At 37.0% G+C, this 20,563-nt stretch overlaps 2 protein-coding genes across 2 annotated transcripts; both read left to right on the top strand.

Moving 5' to 3' along the window:
* The first annotated feature begins 247 nt into the window (after positions 1-247).
* On the top strand, positions 248-4,611 carry LOC127410299 (myc target protein 1 homolog). The gene is made up of 2 exons (XM_051645491.1): positions 248-549; positions 3,467-4,611. Exons 1-2 carry the CDS (start codon positions 495-497, stop codon positions 4,051-4,053), a joined length of 642 nt encoding a protein of 213 aa, XP_051501451.1. The 5' UTR covers positions 248-494; the 3' UTR covers positions 4,054-4,611.
* A 1,756-nt stretch (positions 4,612-6,367) lies between these two features.
* Positions 6,368-18,676, top strand: LOC127410194 (protein SERAC1-like). The gene is made up of 16 exons (XM_051645329.1): positions 6,368-6,700; positions 6,912-6,948; positions 7,238-7,380; positions 9,033-9,122; positions 10,337-10,468; positions 11,972-12,093; positions 12,188-12,316; positions 12,412-12,525; positions 14,557-14,719; positions 14,849-14,999; positions 15,141-15,282; positions 15,416-15,516; positions 15,616-15,713; positions 17,139-17,321; positions 17,423-17,566; positions 17,807-18,676. The coding sequence occupies exons 1-16, from the start codon at positions 6,571-6,573 to the stop codon at positions 17,944-17,946; spliced, it is 2,019 nt and encodes a 672-aa protein (XP_051501289.1). The 5' UTR covers positions 6,368-6,570; the 3' UTR covers positions 17,947-18,676.
* The last annotated feature ends 1,887 nt before the right edge of the window (positions 18,677-20,563 follow it).

Genomic DNA, 20,563 nt, shown 5'->3' with positions numbered 1-20,563 from the left:
AGCAGTACAGCCTCCATTGTTCATGCTAAGTGTCTGGAAGAGAAAGAGGAAAAAGGGAAAAGTAAAATATGATGAATATTGGCCAGGGGGAGGAAATTATTTCACATACACACCTTGACTCTTCCCCTCTCTGTAACCTCCTCCCTTTCCCCTCCATCCCACAGGAACCCTGCTCTGTACAGATAAGGACAGCCTGCTGCTAATTTTACACAGGAAAGGCAGGAAATGTGAAGTAAAGACTTTGTATTTCTACAAACAACAAGAGTAGCAATCCCGGCCTTGGAGAGGATCCTGTATGCCACAGAGCTGAGCAGTCTAGGATTAAAAAAAGAGACAAACAGACACATAGATTGAGAGAGGAGGGTCCCTTTATCTGGGAAGAGAGACAGAGCAGAGGACAGAAGGAAAAATTTAAAAGAAGAGTGAGTGGACGAAAGAGTTGGAGGGGAGACACTGTGTGCTCTCTGTTCTCCTCTGTATCTCTGGAGGGAACTATGGCGGATAACGGCACCCATCCTATTGTGGAGATACTGGAGTCCTTTGGATTAAGTAAGATGTTTTACCATCTTTATACTCTTAATAAAGCATTCTCTCTCACACACACACACACATACAAACAAGTTTACTCAAAATGTTACGTTGTCAACTCTGAACTTCAATGAAAAGCTCTGGAGTGGAGAAAATGCTATGTTGAGAACTTTTAAGAGAACTAATTTCTCATCAGAAATGCAGACAGCAGTAACTTGCAACAAAAGATATTGGCAAGAGTGGTCTGTAAAAAAAAAACAACACAGCCAGTGTGCAGCTTTTTCCATTCAGTCTCTCCAAATGTCATTTCCAGATGATCCTTCACTCTGGACTGTGATTCTGTTCACCCAGGGTGAAAATTGCATATAAATATCCACATTAGTTTATGTACAAGCATCTAAGGAGTTTTAGTTGTCATATTCCTATTATAATATGTTGAATAGTTATGTCTTGTTGTTAAAATGGCTACAGTTGGATTAATTAAATTAAATGTAACTGTTTGTGTCTGTTTATTCAGTTCAAAGAATAACACAATGTATGAAAGAACATACTTCTGCACCCTTCTATATATAATAATAATAATTATGATTGTAAAATTATATTATTATTATTATTATTAATTTGTAAAATTATTATTTAAAAAATCTTATTATTATTAAAAAAATGTGTTATGATTATTATTATTTACATTTATTTTATTTATTTATTATTATTATTATTATTATTATTATTATTTACAAACTCAGTTACCATTCACTTTTATTGTATGGGAAAGAGCTACGTCAACATTTTTCAAGATTTCTCCTCGTGAGTGAGTAAATTTCTATTTTTGGGTGAACTGTCCCTTTAAAGGAATATTCCAGGTTCAATACAAGTTAAGCTCAATTGACAGCATTTGTGGCATAATGTTGATTATCACAAAAAATAATTTTGACTCGTCCCTCTTTAAAAAAAAAAAAAAAAAAAAAAAAAAGAAGCAAAAATAGAAGTTACAGTGAGGCTTACAATGATGTATTATTTGAGCTATAAATTGGATAAATTGTCATTTTTACAGTCGTTTTAGGGTCTGTTGACATTACATCATCATGGCAATGAGGTTGTAAAACTGGCTATAACTTTACATAGAAGAGGTTAGTAAGTGATTTTATCACACTGAAATCATGTTTACATGCATATTGTTTATGTTTTGTAGCTATACTTTTGAAACATTGAGTATTTTAACGTTTACAGATTGACCCCATTCACTTCCATTGTAAGTGCCTCACTGGTTACTGTTAACTGAAATGTTTAAGTTACATTTTCTCACTCACTTTACTGTGTCATGAAGTAGATTTTACTTAAAGTCAGTAATTTTTTTCTCATTAAAAAAGTTTTACTCCTAAACATATGAATTGTAATTTTGCAATATATGTAGGAAATCATGACCACTCACATGAGATAAAGACTCCAGTCATATCAGTAACCTTATAAAAGCTGTTTTATTCTACATGGAGAGGGTCCGCACATGGGGGCTGCCATGTTAGAATCACTTTTCAGCATCAGCAGAATTTCTGTGCAGCATAAGTTAAAATCAATAGTTTTCAGTTTCAGATGCTGTTGTAGAAATTTAGTATTCACAGTCAGCCAAGATCACTTTAATCAATGAGTGAAAGTGTCAAATAACAGGACTGAGATTAAGCTAGTAGTATTCAGCTGGTCATGTGATTCTAACATGGCAGCCCCCATGTGCGGACCCTCTCCATGTAGAATAAAACCGCTTTTATAAGGTTACTGATATGACTGATGTCTTTCATTTTAATGTGAGTGGGCATGATTTCCTACATATAGCTATTGCAAAAATACAATTAGAACCCAGATTTTATTTTATTTTTATTTTTTTAAAGAAAAGGAGGGGCAAGTCAAAATTTATTTTTGTGGTAATCAATATTATGCCACAAATGCTGTCAATTGAGCTTAACTTTTATTGAACCCAGAATATTCTTTTAAGAAATGAAAATTCAAGAGAAAAATAATTGCGGTACTGAATCATTGGGATTTCGAAGGACATCTGATGTTCTGTGCTACACCAGCCTGTGTACTAATGTGATTGGTATATCTCTAGACAATGGAATCCTATTACAGGAAGCTTCCTAAAACTCTAACTATTTTATCCAGTTTAGTATAAGAAAACACTGGGTGTGCATCTGTTGTGGAATTTGACCACGCCCACTGTGAGTGTGTCATTTTGAAGCTCAGGACAGGCGTTCCAACTGACCTTCAACCATTTCCTACAGTTTCTCCCTAATGATCCTAAGCACTAAGTATTCATGTCATTGCAATAGCATGCAGTAAACACTTCTTTAACCATCTGAAATGAATGAGAATATTTTTGGTCAGGAATGACTGGGAACCAGACATTTGATCATACTTCAATATGAATATTAATAAGAATAAGAATAGAACATTATAATAAGAATATTTATACAGTATGTACAGGGTTTAATGCTTTTGTCAATACGTTTACTAAATTACTGAGTGCTGCTTGTGTAAAAACTGTCAAAAATTCTTAGGCATAAATATTTAACATAAAATATTTCAAAAAAATATTATCAGATGGGCCATGCAGGGACTTCTTGAAACTCACAATTATAGTTTTTCACCCCAATTTTAAGAACAGTTTAACCTAAAAATATACATGTTGTCTTGTTAAACATAATATACATTTTCACCAACTATAAGGTAAATCATTCTTTTACATCAAACTTTTTTTTTTTTTTTTTTACAATATTTTATCGTAAATTATTTTCTTGTTTAATAAAATATCATTTTTCACCATACATGATAAGGTTAACCAATTAATCATTTTAACTGTAGCATTTTTACAGTACTTTTCTGTTAAAATTACTAACTTTTTTTTCAACATTATATCCTTTCCTTCACTCTCTTCTTCTCTCTCTAGGGGATGTGATCCTGGCCTTCAGTCTTTCTATGGTTGTTGGTTTGCTGTTGGGTGCTATGGTCTATATGACTTTGACCTGGATGTCCCGCCGTCGGGCCTCAGCCACTATCACCCGCCTGCCCGTCCACCAGTCCCGTTCCACCACCCGGTCTTCCTCACCCCGCTCTTGGCCTGGCTTCAGTCGATATAGCAGTGGTTATGACTGCCGCAGCAACAACAGTCTGGCTAGCGCTGCCTTCACCTTCCATCGGCAAACCTCTTCCTCACCAACAGATTATGGTGACTCACCAGGCCGCAAATCTAGCTTCCGGGCCTCTACCTTTCATCCTCTTCTCCAGTGTAGCCAGATTGCTCGTGAGGCAGAGGAGGGTGCCCAGGGCAGCCTGCCACGGACACCCACTCTCACTACAAGCCCTGGGGCAGCTGGTTCCAACAGCACCGTCAGTTCCATGGTTACTCCACCCAGGGCCAGAACCAGACCGGATTCCTTCTGGGGCAACAACAATCTAAGGGGCTTCCATGCTGGCCAAACCCCACCACCTGCCTATGAGAGCATCATACGAGCCTATCAGGAGACAACCACATGAACACTAAAGTGTTGGGAGAAAATAAATATATACATATACTTGGACTACAAAATTGGACAACTGAAATGTTCTCAGTTGAGATATGGATGTCCTAAACTCTAATCAAACATTGACAGTTTTCCAAAACTTTTATTATGTGTTCTTACATTTGTTTTTATGTGTGTTGATGTGTGTATGTGCATATTTCTGGTTGTGCATAAGTGTGCAATTTTAACCTGAAGCTCATATTTCAGAGTGTATGAGACAGAGAAAGGCAAAAGAGATAAAGTGAGGGAGAAAGAAAGGCAGAGATATTAAGGATCAGGGTGATAAATGTTAGGATAAACCATGTGAGACCATTGTACAGATGTTAAAGCACAAAATGTCTTTTCATGCAAATTCCTAAATGTATAGTTATTGCAAACAATAATTTAAAATGAAAATTAAAAAAATGCACCGAACACATTAGATTGTGTGTTTATTGGTTTGTGTTCTGGAACTCTAGTCTTTTAGAACCATTATACTGTAAGCATTTTTCAGCGCAGTTGTCCTCATTGGAATAAACTGACAAAAAAAGCATTTTGTAATTGCTTTTTACTTTGTTACATCTGTTTGTTTGAACTTAATTAAATGCTGATCTTGTGGTTTGCTTTCATCTTAATAGAAAATCGGCATTATACACATACCATTAATTTATCATTTTCCGAGAGTTAAACATGTCAATGATCTATCCATGACAGCTGTTATTAAGAAATGAACAAACCAAGGACAAAAACAAGATGTTCCTGAGGTATTTAAAAGAGGTTTTGGAGCACACACATCCTGGAAGTGACCTGGCATCCTTCACATTCATGAGTGGATTTCCCTTTACAAGAGGAAGGAATTCTCTCACCAGGTTGAAATGTATGCTAAGAAATCAACACTTCATGTAGACATTGTTGTGCCAGCTGCAAAAGACAGACATACAGCCACTAGACAGACAGACATGTAGACAAACAGACAGACAGACAGACAGACAGCTAGACAGATAGATAGATAGATAGATAGATAGATAGATAGATAGATTTTCATGTTTGGTAACTTCTTGTTTTGTGAAGTTTGAATTTCATTTTCTGCTCAAAGTAGCCGTTCATCAAAAAAAAAAAAAAAAAAAAAATTGTTGATTGTTGCGGTCATCATGTTTTGTGCACCAAGTGTTGAGGTCTGTGTTCGTAGCTCTGTATCTTGTTACTGTTGCCAGTAAAGCAAGGTGATGTTGTCTAGTTGACTATATAGCAACAGCAAGCAATAAGTTTCCCTTGTGGAAAGTATGTCATACGATATATGATTAAGCATGTGTTCATAAAAAATTAAAAGAAAGATTGAAGTGTAAATTTTATTAATTTTAAGTACCATATCCATCAGATTTGTAAGTAAAAGGTACTATGTTAACTGAAATGTTTAAGTTAAATTTACTCACTTGTGTCATGAAGTAGACTTTATTAAAGGTGCACTCAGTAATTTTTTCCTCATTAAAAAAGTGTTATTCCTAAATACATGAATTGAAAATGTGCAATATATGTAGGAAATCATGACCACTCACATTAACATTAAGATTCCAGTCATATCAGTAACCTTATAAAAGCTGTTTGGGGGCTGCCATGTTAGAATCACATTTCAGCATCAGCAGAATTTCTATGCAGCATAATTTAAAATCAATAGTTTTCAGTTTCAGATGCCATTGTAGAAATTTAGTATTCACAGTCAGCCAAGATTATTTAATCTATCAGTGAAAGTGTCAAATAACAGGACGGTTACTGAGATTAAGCGAGCAGTATTCAGCTGGTCATGTGATTCTAACATGGCAGCCCCCATGTGCGGACCCTCTCCACGTAGAATAAAACAGCTTTTATAAGGTTACTGATATGACTGAAGTCTTTCATTTTATTGTGTGTGGTCATGATTTCCTACAAATAGCTATTGCAAAAATACAATTCATGTCTTTAGGAGTTAAACTTTTTTAATGAGGAAAAAAGTACTGAGTGCACATTTAATTTCATACCATTAAAATTTACTTAGAAAAACTGTGTAAAAACTTGCCTTACTAAAGTCTTACTAGTCTTTTTTTCAGTATAGATATTGGCCTAGTTGTCTCTGCACATTAAGCTGGGATAAGAGAAAGCATTTTAAAAATTTTTATTTTTTTTTGCTTTTAAATATCTTAATTCCTTAGCAAATATGTAGGCTTTTTTTATTATTATTATTTTATGCGCACCATATAGAGTATTACGGTAGGTCATTCTAGATGCTTGACATTTGCGTTATTTACGGTAATGACGCTTCACGTCGAGGTTCGTTCACTCAGAAAACACATTTCCTGTCAATCTTATGCACATTCAGATACAGCATTTCGCCAGAATGCTATCCAGCTAACTAACTCGTCATTGCATGTACAAACCGACAGCTTATTTAACCGCATCATATGAGAAGGTAAATTTAGTCAGCAAGTAATCATAAACAGCTGTCATACATGTATCACCGGCCCTCTGGCCCAAATTGATGTGTGCCATCGTCGGATATCTGCGAGTGAATCCGCAAATGTCTGTGTCTGCTCTGCGAATGATCCGCTGCCGGAGGCTGAGCACCTCTGGACCCGCTGTGAAGAGAGCATTGCCATGGAAAGACCTCAGTAAGACTCTAAATCTAGTGAAATGCCTATATAGACAGCATTTTTGGACATCTATTGTGGGTGCAGATGATGCCCAAAACTGTCTTGAATAGAAGCTCACTAGGTTTTGAGCGACACAACCATTGTGTATTTAGTCACATTCCAACATATTGTCCTGCTACATTCCTACAGGTCCTTATAGTGTGACTGATGGTCTCTTTCTTGTCTCTAGGGAAAATAGCAAAAGTGACAGGAGCAATAGTTTTGGGGTAAGTTCGCAGGGTTTTCCCCCCAATTTATTTGATGTCTTTGCAGGTACTTGAATAACATAATATGATACACTTTGACAGAGGAAGTCAGAGAAAGCATTTGTCAAATATGGCTAATTAAATCCCTTTATGGGGAAATAAAATATATTTATTTATTTTTTTAGTTCTGATACGGTTCCTAAGTTGATCTTCTAAATTGTGACAGAACTATTGTACAGCAGTTCAGGCAGGTTGATTCTCCTTCCTTGAAACCCAGTCAAACATTCTGACAACAAGTTTGGTTTCACAGAGGCTGTGTTTTCATCACGTACGAAGTTTTTACTCTGAACCAGGCCATCACTATCGACACCAGTGCCATTCTAAAAGAGAAACACAAGTCCTACATCTACCTGACTCATGCCAGGAATAGGGAACAAGAGAGCCTTGCTTCTGGTACATTCTGTCAGTTTTTATCACTGTTATAAACTATTTACTGATAAACTGCTTAAATTGAACATGAGTAACATTTAGATTGTTCTAATGTAACAATCTAAGATTTGTGAAAAACAGGATGTAGTGATGAAAAGAAAACAACTAGAACAATAAATGACAGGTTTATTCATGTTTAAATGTTAGTTGTTTGACCCCATCCTCTGTGCTTAAATTGTCAACAAGTTCTTGCAGGGACATCATATTTATATTATAGTTAGATTATAGGTTATTGTTAGATATACACTGCCTGGCCACAATTGGTTTTTTTTTTTGTTGTTGTTTTTTTTTTTTTTTTTGCCGTTTGGATTTAAATAAGCAGATCCTTAAGAGCCTAGGACTGGATCATTGCAGTGATTAATATGTTTCAGCTGGCAACAATTCTTTTAACCCTAACTGATGCAGTGTGTAGCTTCTCATTTCTTAACAACCATGTCGGAAGACGGATCCCGTGGTTGTGGAAAAGATGTTACTGTGTTTCAGAAGGGGCAAATTACTGGCCTGCATCAAGCAAAGAAAACAACTAAGGAGATTGCTGAAATCACTGGAATTGGGTTAAGAACTGTCCGACGCATTATTAAAACCTGGAAGGATAGTGGTGAACCGTCAGCTTCATGGAAGAAATGTGGTTGGAAAAAAATCTTGAATGATCGTGAGATCACTAAAACGCTTGAAGTCACATCGTAAAAAATTGACAGTAGAACTCATGGCTATGTTTAATAGTGAAAGTAAGAGAATTTCCACATGCACAATGTGATGAGAACTTGCAGGATTGGGACTAAACAGCTGTGTGGCCACAAGAAAGCCACTTGTTAATGAGGCTAATCAAACAAAATGACTTCAGTGTGCTAGGGGGCATAAAGATTGGAATGTGGAGCAATGGAAAAAGGTCATGTGGTCTGATGAGTCCAGATTTACCCTATACCAAAGCGATGGGCGAGTCAGGGTAAGAAGGGAAGTGCATGAAGCAATGCACCCGTCATGCATAGTGCCCACTGTACAAGCCTCTGGAGGCATGTTATGATCTGGGGTTGATTCAATTGGTCAGGTCTAGGCTCAGCAAGGTTATGCGGCAAGTTAGCTGACTACCTGAATGTACTGAATGACCAGCTTATCCCATCAATGGATTTTATCTTCCCAGATGGCACGGGCATATTCCAGGACGACTATGCCAAAATTCATCGGGCTCAAATTGTGAAAGAGTTGTTCAGGGAGCATGAGGAATCATTTTCACACATGAATTCCTGACCTTAACCCCATTGAAAGTCTTTGGGATGTTCTGGAGAAGACTTTACGGAGTGGTTCGACTCTCCCGTCATCAATACAATATCTCGGCCAAAAATGAATGCAACTCTGGACAGAAATAAATGTTGCGATGTTGCATAAGGTTGTCAAAACAATGCCACAACGAATGCGCGCCGTAATCAAAGCTAAAGCCAGTCCAACTAAATATCAGAGTATGCGACTTTTGTTTTGGCCAGGCAGTGTAGACGTGTTGTTTAATATTTTGCATAGTTAAACAATATACAGCAGCCCATTCATGCATTAGTTGTTACATGTGATAGAGACATTTATTAATTTCTCTTTATTAATAACAGACCTTATGCCTTTTCCAGGCCTCACTAACAAAACCAGGAAGGAGCTTCATAAAGCAGCGAGAAAGTTTATTGAAATTACATCAAGAGTTCTGCTTCGCCCACTGGACGGTAAGTTGTTCCTCTGTATTTGATGTTGATGTCATGGTACCTATTAAAGGGGAAGTTCACCCAAAAATGAAAATTCTCTTATCATTTTCTCACCCTCATGCCATCCCTTTCTTTCTTCTGCTGAACACAAAAGTTTTTAGAAGAATATCTCAGCTCTGTAGGTCCTTTCAATGCAAGCGAATGGTGACCAGAAATCTGAAGGTCCAAAAAACAGATAAAAGCAGTATGAAAGTAATCCATAAGACTCCAGTGGTTAAATGCATATTTTCATAAGCGATATGAGAGGTGTGGGTAAGAAACACATCAGTATTTAACTCCTGTTTTAAATCAGTTATGAAAGTGAAAGTGGAGAAAGTCACATGAAGTGCCTGTTTGGTTTCACTTTCACATGTGAAAGTGAAAGTGGAGATTTATAGTAAAAAAAGGACTTAAATATTGATCTGTTTCTTACCCACACCTATCATTATTACTTTTAAAGATATGGATTTAACCACTGAGAGAATTTTCATTTTGGGGTGTACTATCCCTTTAATGTTTTTACAATATTGAAGAAAAAGGTTTGTTAATGTTACCTAGCTGAAACAAACTGCATTGTTAGTGTTATCAAGGGACTTGCAAGAATACCAGAGGACATGCTTAGTAAACCCACCCATTGACGATTTTCTAATTTTAAGGTTTGTGGGGAAACATCTCAGGAAGCATCTGCAGTTAGTTTTTTGATGAATGATAAAGATGACAGTATTGGAAATTACATTGAATTTTATACTGTTGTAAATGGGGCAATCATCTTGCTCTCACATGTTTTAATCCTAAAATGAGACGAACCTGCAAACTCTAGATATAGAACTCAAATAGACTCTTTTTGAAGCTTGACTTTCTTTTTTATCGCAGTACACTTGAAGGCATCAGGTTTGAGGCTGAAAAGTAGTTTATAACAAATAGATTAAGCACAAAACAGCTTAGATGAGTGAGCCTTATCAGTAGAGTGATAGACTGTAGAGAAATATAGAGAGAGATTAGATTTGCTGTATTCCCCAAGTTTTATTGATATGCCTAAAGCATCTTTTCCCATTTGACTCCAAAATAGTGTACATTTGGTAAATAAATGTACTATTGTTGTATATTGAGGTTTTCCCACATTCATCATGATTTCTTTTAAGCAAGGGTGTGTTTCCAGTTGATGTACTAATCTATGTTATTGTGATCTCTATCAGAGCGTCTCAGTCATTTGGATGCAGATCCTCATGAATGTGCACTATGGGTCCTGCTGAAGAGAACCTGCTCTGCAGACCGGGTCATGAGACAGCAGGCAGTGCGGGACCTGGCCCAGAATCACCACTGGCAGGGTGAGAGACCGCAGCACACTTGTCAAAATTTCAAAGACTTACTGAGATTAATGAAATGTCTCACTGATTGGATTTAATTCATTAAAAGACCTCAGGAAGTTTAGGTGGGACATATAGAAGGGCTTGTCTTTTTTTTTTTTTTTTCATAGCCAGTAGCCTATAATTTGTTACTTGCTAGTGGGTTGCAGGTGGTATTAGGGGAAGGGGTATTCTTTCTAGAAAGCATTTGATTGGATAAAAATCTGTGTAGTGCTAAATGAGTAATAAATTTTTTGGTCTGTTTTTTCCTGGAAGAGAGGGACTGTTAACTATATATACATTTATCTGCTAAATTTTGTCAACTTTTAGGAGTGCACTAGCATACATGTGGCTTCAAAGCTAATAGACATAGACTAAAAGATTTCATAAAATTCATGTGACCATGGTAATATTTTTGCAAACCAAAATTATGTGCTTCATTAAACATTTGGTTGCAGTTTCCCCAAGTACGTATAGCGGCAGGCCGGAGAACTCCAAATGGGGGAGGAATCTCCAAAAGAGGGTGGGATTACTCCAGAAGGGGCGTGGTTACTCCAAAGGGGGTTGGGCCAACTCCAAAAGGAGGCGTCACTTCCACTCATGGTTAAGGTTAGGGAAAGGGTTAGATAAGGGGCTCCCTATATCTTCAGTGGCGGTTTGGAGCTTCCGCCCCTTTTTTGAACAGTGCCTGCCGCTATATCCTTCTCAGTTTCTCAGTGAAATGTCCAGCAGGGGGCTCCAAAAGCGAGTGAAATTATGTTGTAACCAGACAAGGTTTTTAAGGTGAAATTTAGATGGAGGTTTTAATGAGTAAAACGCACTTCCCTAACCTAATGTTTGTGCAAAACCTAACCAATGGTGTCCTATAAGATAAATAATAGGTGAACAAAATAGACATCCTTACCCTAAACCAACACCTAAACCTAACCGATACTGTGCTTGTCGCAAATGCGACATAAAAAGCACGTTTTCTGAAGCAAACACGTCATTTCGGGTCGCTTTTATGACACTTTGTCTCACGTGTCGGTCCTCCAAAAGTCCAACACTCTATCAGGTGAGCTACCGCTGAAGTTAATCACACTTGAATAAGTGTGTAAATATATGTATAGAAGCATTACAATTTATAGCTTTTCAAATGGTGTGTTAGAGTAATAGTGTTTCGGTACGATAACATAGCATTGTGTGAGTAATAGTGCAAAAAATAAGTGTTTATAAAGTCATAATCAGCCCGTTGTAAACATGATTTGTGTGAAAGTGAAAAAAAAGCACAGTTGTAGCATTTCTTCTGTTAATTTCACATGGAAACCGTGGTTTCCATTCCAGTTTTGATTTCATGGGGTCATTTGCCTGTCTATAAAGATGCAGTAATGAACTGAAGTTTAATATAACACTAATACCACAAAATTCTGGTATTGGAACACCCGTTGTATTTCCATCTTTTTGACATTATGGGCTCTGATTGGTGTTTTGGCCTGTCCATCACAGATTATCAGTACCAGACAGCAGCACAGGTGGTAGATCAGCGCACAGCTGTGGGTCTCGCCCGCATCCCTAATGTGGACCTTCGCTTCTTTTTCCCTCCACCTCCACTGCCACACACAGAGGATGTGAGTAGCTATAATTCAGACAGTATTGAGCTGCTGTATAAGAGCTCCAGATGTCTGCTACATCTGCTAATGTTCATGTTTTGTACATTGATAGGATATATCAATAGAAGATGGTCTTAGGCAGTTGCTTGCATCTCTGCCCCAGTCAGAAGTGGATCAGTGTGTGCAGTACTTTACCTCCCTGGCACTTAGAGAGAGCAGCCAATCATTAGCCTCTCAAAGGGTGAGACAAACACACACATGGTACAAAAGTGATTGGATTTATATCCAGATGAAAGAGCCAATGCATTAGTTGTGTATTTTGTTCTGTGGTTATAGGGAGGGCTGTGGTGTTTCGGAGGAAATGGGTTGCCCTACGCCCAAAGCCTCACTTCCACCCCTTCAGAGAAGGTGGAGACTTTCTGCCTGCAAGCCCTGGTGCAGCACTCAAAGGTGAAGATTCACAAACTCTGCCAAATTCCTTGTTAATTATCGACAGTATTGCAGTTACTGTGACATGTATTTGTGCACTTACACTGTGGAGAACAAGGAAATAATCAAAGAAAACAATGCTTGTTGGGGGCCTGGGTAGCTCAGCGAGTAAAGACGCTGACTAACACCCCTGGTGTTCGCGAGTTCGAATCCCAGGGCGTGCTGAGTGACTCCAGCCAGGTCTCCTAAGCAACCAAATTGGCCCGGTTGCTAGGGAGGGTAGAGTCACATCCTCCTCGTGGTTGCTATAATGTGGTTCGCTCTCGGTGGGGCGCGTGGTGAGTTGTGCGTGGATGCCGCGCTGGATGGCATGAAGCCTCCACGCGCTATGTCTCCGCGGTAACGCGCTCAACAAGCCACGTGATAAGATGTGCGGGTTGATGGTCTCAGACGCGGAGGCAACTGGGATTCGTCCTCCGCCACCCAGATTGAGGCGAGTCACTACGCCAACACGAGGACTTAGAGTGCATTGGGAATTGGGCATTCCAAATTGGGGCAAAAATAAAAAAAGAAAAGAAAACAATGCTTGTGATTAACTGATGTTTTCTAGACTAGCTTTGTATGTGTTCTGAAGAACTGTAGCGTTGATCAGTGTCAATTTAAACTTTGAATTTAGCAAATCATTGTTCTTAAAGACCCCATGAAATCACTTGACAAGTTCAGTTTTCTTTTCTGTGTTGATGTCTTCTATTCAAACAGGAAGTTTGGATGGGGCATAGAGAAGGGCTCATCTCAATAGGCTTGAGTTATATCACACCCGTGAACCATGATTTGCTACTTGTTTGATGGTTGCAGGTGGTATTAGGGGGAGGGGACATTCTCATTTTAACCTCCTGAGACCCGATTGTGGGTGAATTTTCCATTTCCCATTTTGATTTGTAACTAGTAGCACCTAATAAACATGCAAAAACAAAAAAAAAAAATTTTCTTGAGCAAATAGTTTTCCTAAAAATTAGCAAAATTCTGATTCAAAGTAATGGCCAGCATCATCCAATCACTGCCAACCATGTTAAAATAAAATTGTACATGATACATTTTGAATCTATGTCCTGATTACCATTGTCCCATGTCTGCCAACCATGTTGAGTGGTCCAAACATCATCTGCAGCCTGAAACTGAACTTTTGATAATAAGTTTGAATTGAATTCACTTGGCTTCATAGGAAAGCTATAGGATGCTCCCTTACTCTCTATTTAGTGAATGACTTAACCTCCAGTGTTTTGTCTGTCTGCACTGGTCTCAGAACAGTTAGAAATGCACCTTTTTTTTTATCTTAACTCCATATAAAGCCTCTGAAAGCAACATTTTTCAGCCTGTGGATGAACTCATTGATTCTCAGTGTGATAATGCACAGTAAATATAGGATTTCTAAGGAAAAATGTGCTAAAGTACACATTAGTGTACATTGTGTTTAGCAGCCTGTCGTTTCACAATAAATCGCTCAAAATCAGAAGAAACGAGACTGTAATCTTTCGTCTCAAACAGGTTTCAATGTAAAAACGTAATTAGGTTTCTTTTCAAATGTAGTTTTGCTAAACATTTCTCCCAAAGACAAACTCCGCTGTGATCGGCACCATATTGTTTTGTCATAACTCAGTGCGTCGAAAGTTTAACCCTGACAGCACAGAGTCTCCTGAACTGAGATCAGTCAGTTTAAATGAATTTTTAAATTATGTGTTGCATAAAGCGAAGCCAAAATACAACATCCACACATTCGTGTACACGGGGTCACAGGAGACTAGAGAGCATTTCATTGGACAAAAATCTATGTTGTGCAAGATGAGCAATCAATATTTTTGGTCCATTTTCCTGGAAGAGAAAAACTGTTATTTTGACATTTGTATAGCAGAGTTAATTTTGTCAACTTTAGTAATACACCTGCATATAGATGTCTTGCACTAAAAATTGAAAAATAAAAATTTTGATTTCATTGGGTTTTTAACAAACCTATCAATTTAGAGTATTTGCATTTGAGTTGTTCTTTCTTCACAGGTCCCTAGTCATTGTGACCACATTGTTGCTAATGGAGGATTGCAGCTTTTGCAAAGAGTCTACCAGCTTCGCCGGGACTCTCCCAAGATTCAGCGCAACATTGTGCGAATTATTGGAAACCTTGCCTTGAATGAGAGTGTCCACACAGCCATAGTGCAGTCTGGTTAGCTTTGCATACAAGTTTGTTTATACGCCAGCTCACTTCTAATCAGACCTACTATGGCATTAATAGTTTATGAAGTAGATTTGATACTTAATAGTGTATTTTTTTCACATGCTGGTTATCCTATAGGTTGGGTGTCTGTCCTGGTGCAGATGATCCGATCACCCCACATTATGCAGGCGTCTCACGCTGCCCGTGCTTTAGCCAATCTGGACAGAGATACAGTGAGGGAGAAGTATCAGGATGGTGTATACATCTTGCACCCACAGTGCCGCACAAAGTAAGCGCACTAGCTGATTTGGATTTTCTAGACTTATATACTTTTTTGCTAGTGAGTGAATTTGTCCTGTTTCATTTGTCAGTTTGTTTAATGAGGTTTAATCATGTTTTCCATCTCATTTTGTTCACCTCTTGTGTTCAGCCAGCCAATCAAAGCTGATGTTCTCTTCGTGCATGGCCTATTGGGTGCAGCTTTTAAGACGTGGCGTCAAAAGGACTGTGATATAATGGATGAAGACAAGGTGGAAGGGACCCGAGAGGACTACACTGAATGCTGGCCCAAGGTCAAATATTTTTCTAATGAGCACACGCTTGAAGAAGCTTTAAGTTACGCAAATATTTTCTGTGGTAGACGTCATTATAGGGTTTAAGAAATCTGAAGTCAGCCATTCAAATCTTATTTTGATTTTTCCACAGTCATGGTTGGCTGCAGACTGTCCGAACCTCAGAATCCTGTCTGTTGAGTATGACACCAATTTAAGTGACTGGAAAGCTAAGTGTCCTGCTGAAAACCAAAGGTAAACAGTCATGGTGTAAATTTTAAATAAAGTGTATATATCTAAATAGTGTGGTTAACTCATTATAGTATAACTCTATAAATGTTTTGAGCTATACAGGAAGTCCTTAGCCTACAGGAGTCAAGAAATGCTGAGGAAGTTGAAGGATGCAGGTGTAGGTGACAGGCCTGTGGTCTGGGTAGCCCACAGTATGGGAGGTTAGTCCATGGTGGGTCTTAAAATAACCAGCACCCAACTATCAGTGTAACTTCCATAATCTCTCTGTTTTTATATAATCTTTTTGGTGAATGCATCTATATAAATCGGGTAGTCATATCAGAAAACCTGTAAATATCAGGGAATTACTGTAATTGTTATTTCCAGGTCAAGAAAAGTAATGGAAATTCATAAAATCTTTAAAATTCATGGACAATTCCATAAGGAATGTTTTTTTTTTGTTTTTTTTTTAGTCATGCTCTGCTCTAAAATATTTCATTGGCTAGAAGTTGCTCCTCATAAGCGTAGTATAAAATGTATACAGTTTAAAATCCTTAAAAAATCCAGTAATCGCATGCAACTGGAGAAGTCATGGAAAAATAATGGGAATTTCGCCAAACAGTTACATTTTCAGGTCTTTTGAGACCCGGCATGTATGTCTATCACAAATGGATCTACAAAATGCCCAGATATTATGAAATTTATATAAAAAAAATAAATTTTAAACTTCCAAGATAATTAGAAAATAATAGAATGGATATATATTTTCATGTTTTATTTTTCATATATCGATGAGATGATTAAACAAATCGAGACAAATCTAGAACAGGATTCATTACACTGAGATTTCATGAGATGCAACTGGCTGTCAAACACATATTGAGCTACACATAACACAAAATCTACACATATGTATTTTCTCAGGCACTTTTTGGGTCTAAATAGATGAACAACTTAGATAATTTCAATAGTACAGCACAAAATGACAATAGTCATATCATACTGTTCATGTGTTACACTTGCTATAGTTTACTTCCATGTTGTTTCTTTGTCAAACAGCAACGTCAAATGTAAATCAAGTTAATCACTGGAAAAAACAGCGCCATCTTGAGTAAGAAATAGCATGTATAATATGTACACGCATATTGACTACTGATAATTCACCACTGTTGCACAGAAAATCAACGTGATATATAGTACTCTTTTGTCTTGTAATAAACAAAGAAATAGATACAGTATCATGTGATAGTAAACTATAGATATGAAATAATAACACACTTAGGGTCTCTAAATGACCCTATACACTTATGATACTTAAGCAATCATAATATATATAATATATATATATTGGCCTTTTTTTGTGTGTTACACTATAAAGAGCTTTATAAGAGAAAGATTGAGGAATACTAAAGAGGTGTGGGCATAACTCCAAAAAAATGGATGAGGTACAGGGGGTGGAATGAGGTCCCGCGTCACTAAAGGTATGCATTTAAGGGTAAAAATGTGTGGAAACCCTGAACAGAATACAGTAGTTTGTAGAACCATTGGAACAGTCTGGTTTTAGCTAACCCTATTAGAGAAAGTTAGAAAAGTTGGTATTAATATGGAGATTATTACAGTAACTCTCATCATTTCTTGTGCTGCAGGTTTACTTGTGAAAAAAATGCTTTTAGATGCCTCAAAAGATCCTGACCTCAGTGCACTGATCAAGAACACAAAAGGAATTCTGTTCTACAGTGTTCCTCACCATGGCACATTCATGGCAGAGTATTCTAGAAATATCCGATTCCTTCTGTTTCCCTCCATAGAAGTGAAGGAACTATGTAAAGGTATATAATTTTTTACTCTCGATATTAATTCTTACTGATATTGTCCTATGTCCCAAGTCTCATTTACTCACATCATTTTCTGTTGGCTTATTTCTGCTCAGAGTCTCCAGCGTTGCGAGAATTAAATGAAAATTTTCTCAACATTGCAATAGAACGAGAGTTCAAAGTCCTCAGTTTTGCAGAAACATTGCCTACCTCCATTGGTCCAATGCTCAAAATATTGGTAGTTCCATCCCAGTCAGCTGGTAGGTCGAAATAATAAAGTTTTTCATGCAGCCATTGATATTGAATTCTTATATGCTGTAACTGTAATTTTATATAATATGTTCGTTAGTTATTGTATGTTTTGGTAATCTGAAACATTCGTAAAATAATGAACACTGAACTGTGTTACAAATAGTTTTCAGGTTTCAAATGTATTCAGAAAGTAAATGCTTCAACCTTGTATCAGTTAACAAAATTTCCTTTTCCTTTTCCTCCTTCAGAGCTGGGAATTGGGGAACTCATCCAGGTGAATGTAGATCACCTTAACATCTGCAAGCCAGAAAAAAAGGACTCCTTTCTCTATAAACGCAGTTTACAATTTATTCAGGATGCTCTTGGACAGTCGGCAATCCTAAAGTGATCTCTTGCCATGATCATTCATTACCTTTAAAGGATTCAACCACTTACATTTTAAAAGATAGTGTCGCCTATGACAGAAAAAGGAATTTAAAACTGCATAACTGGAAAAGAAGGAATACATGTTTTATTTTGTTACACTTCAATCTGACTGTAAAATTTAAACCACTGACTTTTCACTTTTATTATTTTTCCTGGTTTTTAATTCTTGTCATCATAATGATGCTTTAAAATCCTTGGTTTAACTTTTAATGTATTAATGTGTTTTCCCCTCATCATCTTTGCCTTGGAATCAAATGTACTGTATATTTCATTTCAGTCATTCTGAGTTAGCACTTTTTCAGCATTTCATTTTAACAGGACTATACATGCTGTAACTTAAAAATAAATTAGTGTGAAGTTCATTATGTTAGATTTATCAATGAACATTCCAAGAGTTATTTGCATTATTTATTCTTCTTGGAACAAAAATAAAAACCTGTGGTATTTCTTTTAGTAATAACAGTCTGAAAACTGATCTGCCTTCCTAACTCACCAGCCTTCTTTGTATACTTACCTCAAATGCACAAGTTGGTACTAATGTTGGCTGAAATTTGTTGATATTTTTGTATTAATTGTAGTACTTGCATTGGACCATAGGCCATTGATTTTGGTGTTGTGTGTTTGCAAGACACAAAAATGGCCAAATCTTCATCACATTTAAATAAAGCTGTGCATCCTAACTTCACATTCCACTTAAATCGTATCATCATTTTATTATAACTATACGGTAAAGAGATTATAGAAATCTTTATGGACACTTTTGTTAGTGCCAAACACTAGTGTTTGTCATAATGTAGTGCGCTCAATACATCTAACGAGTGTGACGTAGTCGAGGAAGATCATTTGTATTACAGATACAGACAAAAAAATATAAATAATTTAGTGTAAATTTCCCCTTCTTTACATTTTTTGGTCTATAAATTCTTAGAAATTGAAAATGGAGAGGAAGGAGATACTTGTGTAGTGTGTGAATGTCTGTGTGTGTGTAGTGAAATACAATAATTATACTGTAATCGGTGTAGAACATTTAATTTGCTAGCACACGTGTGTATTTTTCTTTATAACAGCTATAATTTATATAAATAAATCCTTTAGTCCTAGGCTTGTCAAGCACATGTGAGTCTTGAAATTATGTTGACCACTGGTTGGTAACAATGACAATCTATAAATTAGTTACTACTGTGGTCTATTTGGCCAGAATATCCTGCAGTTATAAAAACTTTACAACGTTTGAGGTTATCAGACTATTAATCATTGTGTCTAATGTTAACAAACATTGCCTAACTTTTGTAATGTCATTTATTTCAAAACATCAATGTTTCCAATAAGTCAAAACAACAGCATAAGATATGGCACTTATCTGCTCAGATGACATGTTTTCGGATATCTGTTTTTTCTTTTTGTCATTTATTTGTCCATTCGCTCTGATATGATGTCCTGTATTCATGTGTGCACCGGTGCCTCGAAACACATTTATCCGCACAGAGGTGCAGAGCCGACGCACAACCAAAACAATGTTCTTCTGCAAGACGCATGCAGTTTTATTTTTTAACCGCTAGAGGGCCAAAAGTTACATAGTGTAGCTTTTTATAAAGAAAAGGATGGAAGAGGAGATCAGCGCTGGGAAAGAAGTTATCATCCAGGATTTGGACAACACACGTTTTCATCCTGGCTGAAGTTGTGCAGATACTCCAGGAGTGAGTTGGAGAACTAATGGACCAGAATTCATTCCCCATCACAATGTCTGAATGTGACAACTGCCCTTAAAGTCTTTGGGAGCAGGTGGACGTAGAGATTATTTGAGCCAATTGCACAACAAAGCATCAACAAAGATGCACCTGCAAGATATATAGATGGTAGCCAATCTGGATGTCCACAGGATAGCTGTGTGGCATCTAAATTTGAAAGAATTTCAAAAGAGTTTATGGAATCATTGCTATGTTCTGACAGTTTTAGAAATGTATTGTTAACATTATTTGTATTTTGTAAGGGAAATGGCATTACCTGGAGAAAGAAAAGACTTAATTACGTTTAGTTTTTCAACATTGCAAAATTGTAAATAAAGCTAATTAGCATGTACACTGGTGGCCAAAAGTTTGGAATAATGTACAGATTTTGCTGTTTCGGAAGGAAATTGGTACTTTAATTCACCAAAGTGGTATTCAACTGATCACAAAGTATAGTCAGGACATTACTGATGTAAAAAACAGCACCATCACTATTTGAAAAAAGTCATTTTTGATCAAATCTAGACAGACCCTATTTCCAGCAGCCATCACTCCAACACGTTATCCTTGAGTAATCATGCTAAATTGCTAATTTGGTACTAGAAAATCACTTGCAATTATTGTCATTGTGTTTGTTTTTGAGTTGCCACAATATGCAATAGACTGGCATGTCTTAAGGTCTATATTAGGTCAAAAATGGCAAAAAAAAGAAACAGCTTTCTCTAGAAACTCATCAGTCAATCATTGTTTTGAGGAATGAAGGCCATACAATGCTTGAAATTGCCAAAAAACTGAAGATTTCATACAAAGGTGTACACTACAGTCTTCAAAGACAAAGGACAACTGGCTCTA

This window comes from Myxocyprinus asiaticus, chromosome 19, assembly GCF_019703515.2.
Source record: "Myxocyprinus asiaticus isolate MX2 ecotype Aquarium Trade chromosome 19, UBuf_Myxa_2, whole genome shotgun sequence".
In the NCBI taxonomy this organism is placed as follows: Eukaryota; Metazoa; Chordata; class Actinopteri; order Cypriniformes; family Catostomidae; genus Myxocyprinus; species Myxocyprinus asiaticus.
This window is presented reverse-complemented; position numbering and strand designations above follow the sequence as displayed.

Coding starts and splice junctions, on each gene's coding strand:
- LOC127410299 (XM_051645491.1), top strand. CDS start 495: ATGGCGGATAACGGCACCCATCCTATTGTGGAGATACTGGAGTCCTTT. Junction 550..3,466: donor ACTGGAGTCCTTTGGATTAA/GTAAGATGTTTT, acceptor TTCTCTCTCTAG/GGGATGTGATCCTGGCCTTC.
- LOC127410194 (XM_051645329.1), top strand. CDS start 6,571: ATGTGTGCCATCGTCGGATATCTGCGAGTGAATCCGCAAATGTCTGTG. Junction 12,526..14,556: donor CCCTGGTGCAGCACTCAAAG/GTGAAGATTCAC, acceptor CTTTCTTCACAG/GTCCCTAGTCATTGTGACCA. Junction 15,283..15,415: donor ACACTGAATGCTGGCCCAAG/GTCAAATATTTT, acceptor ATTTTTCCACAG/TCATGGTTGGCTGCAGACTG.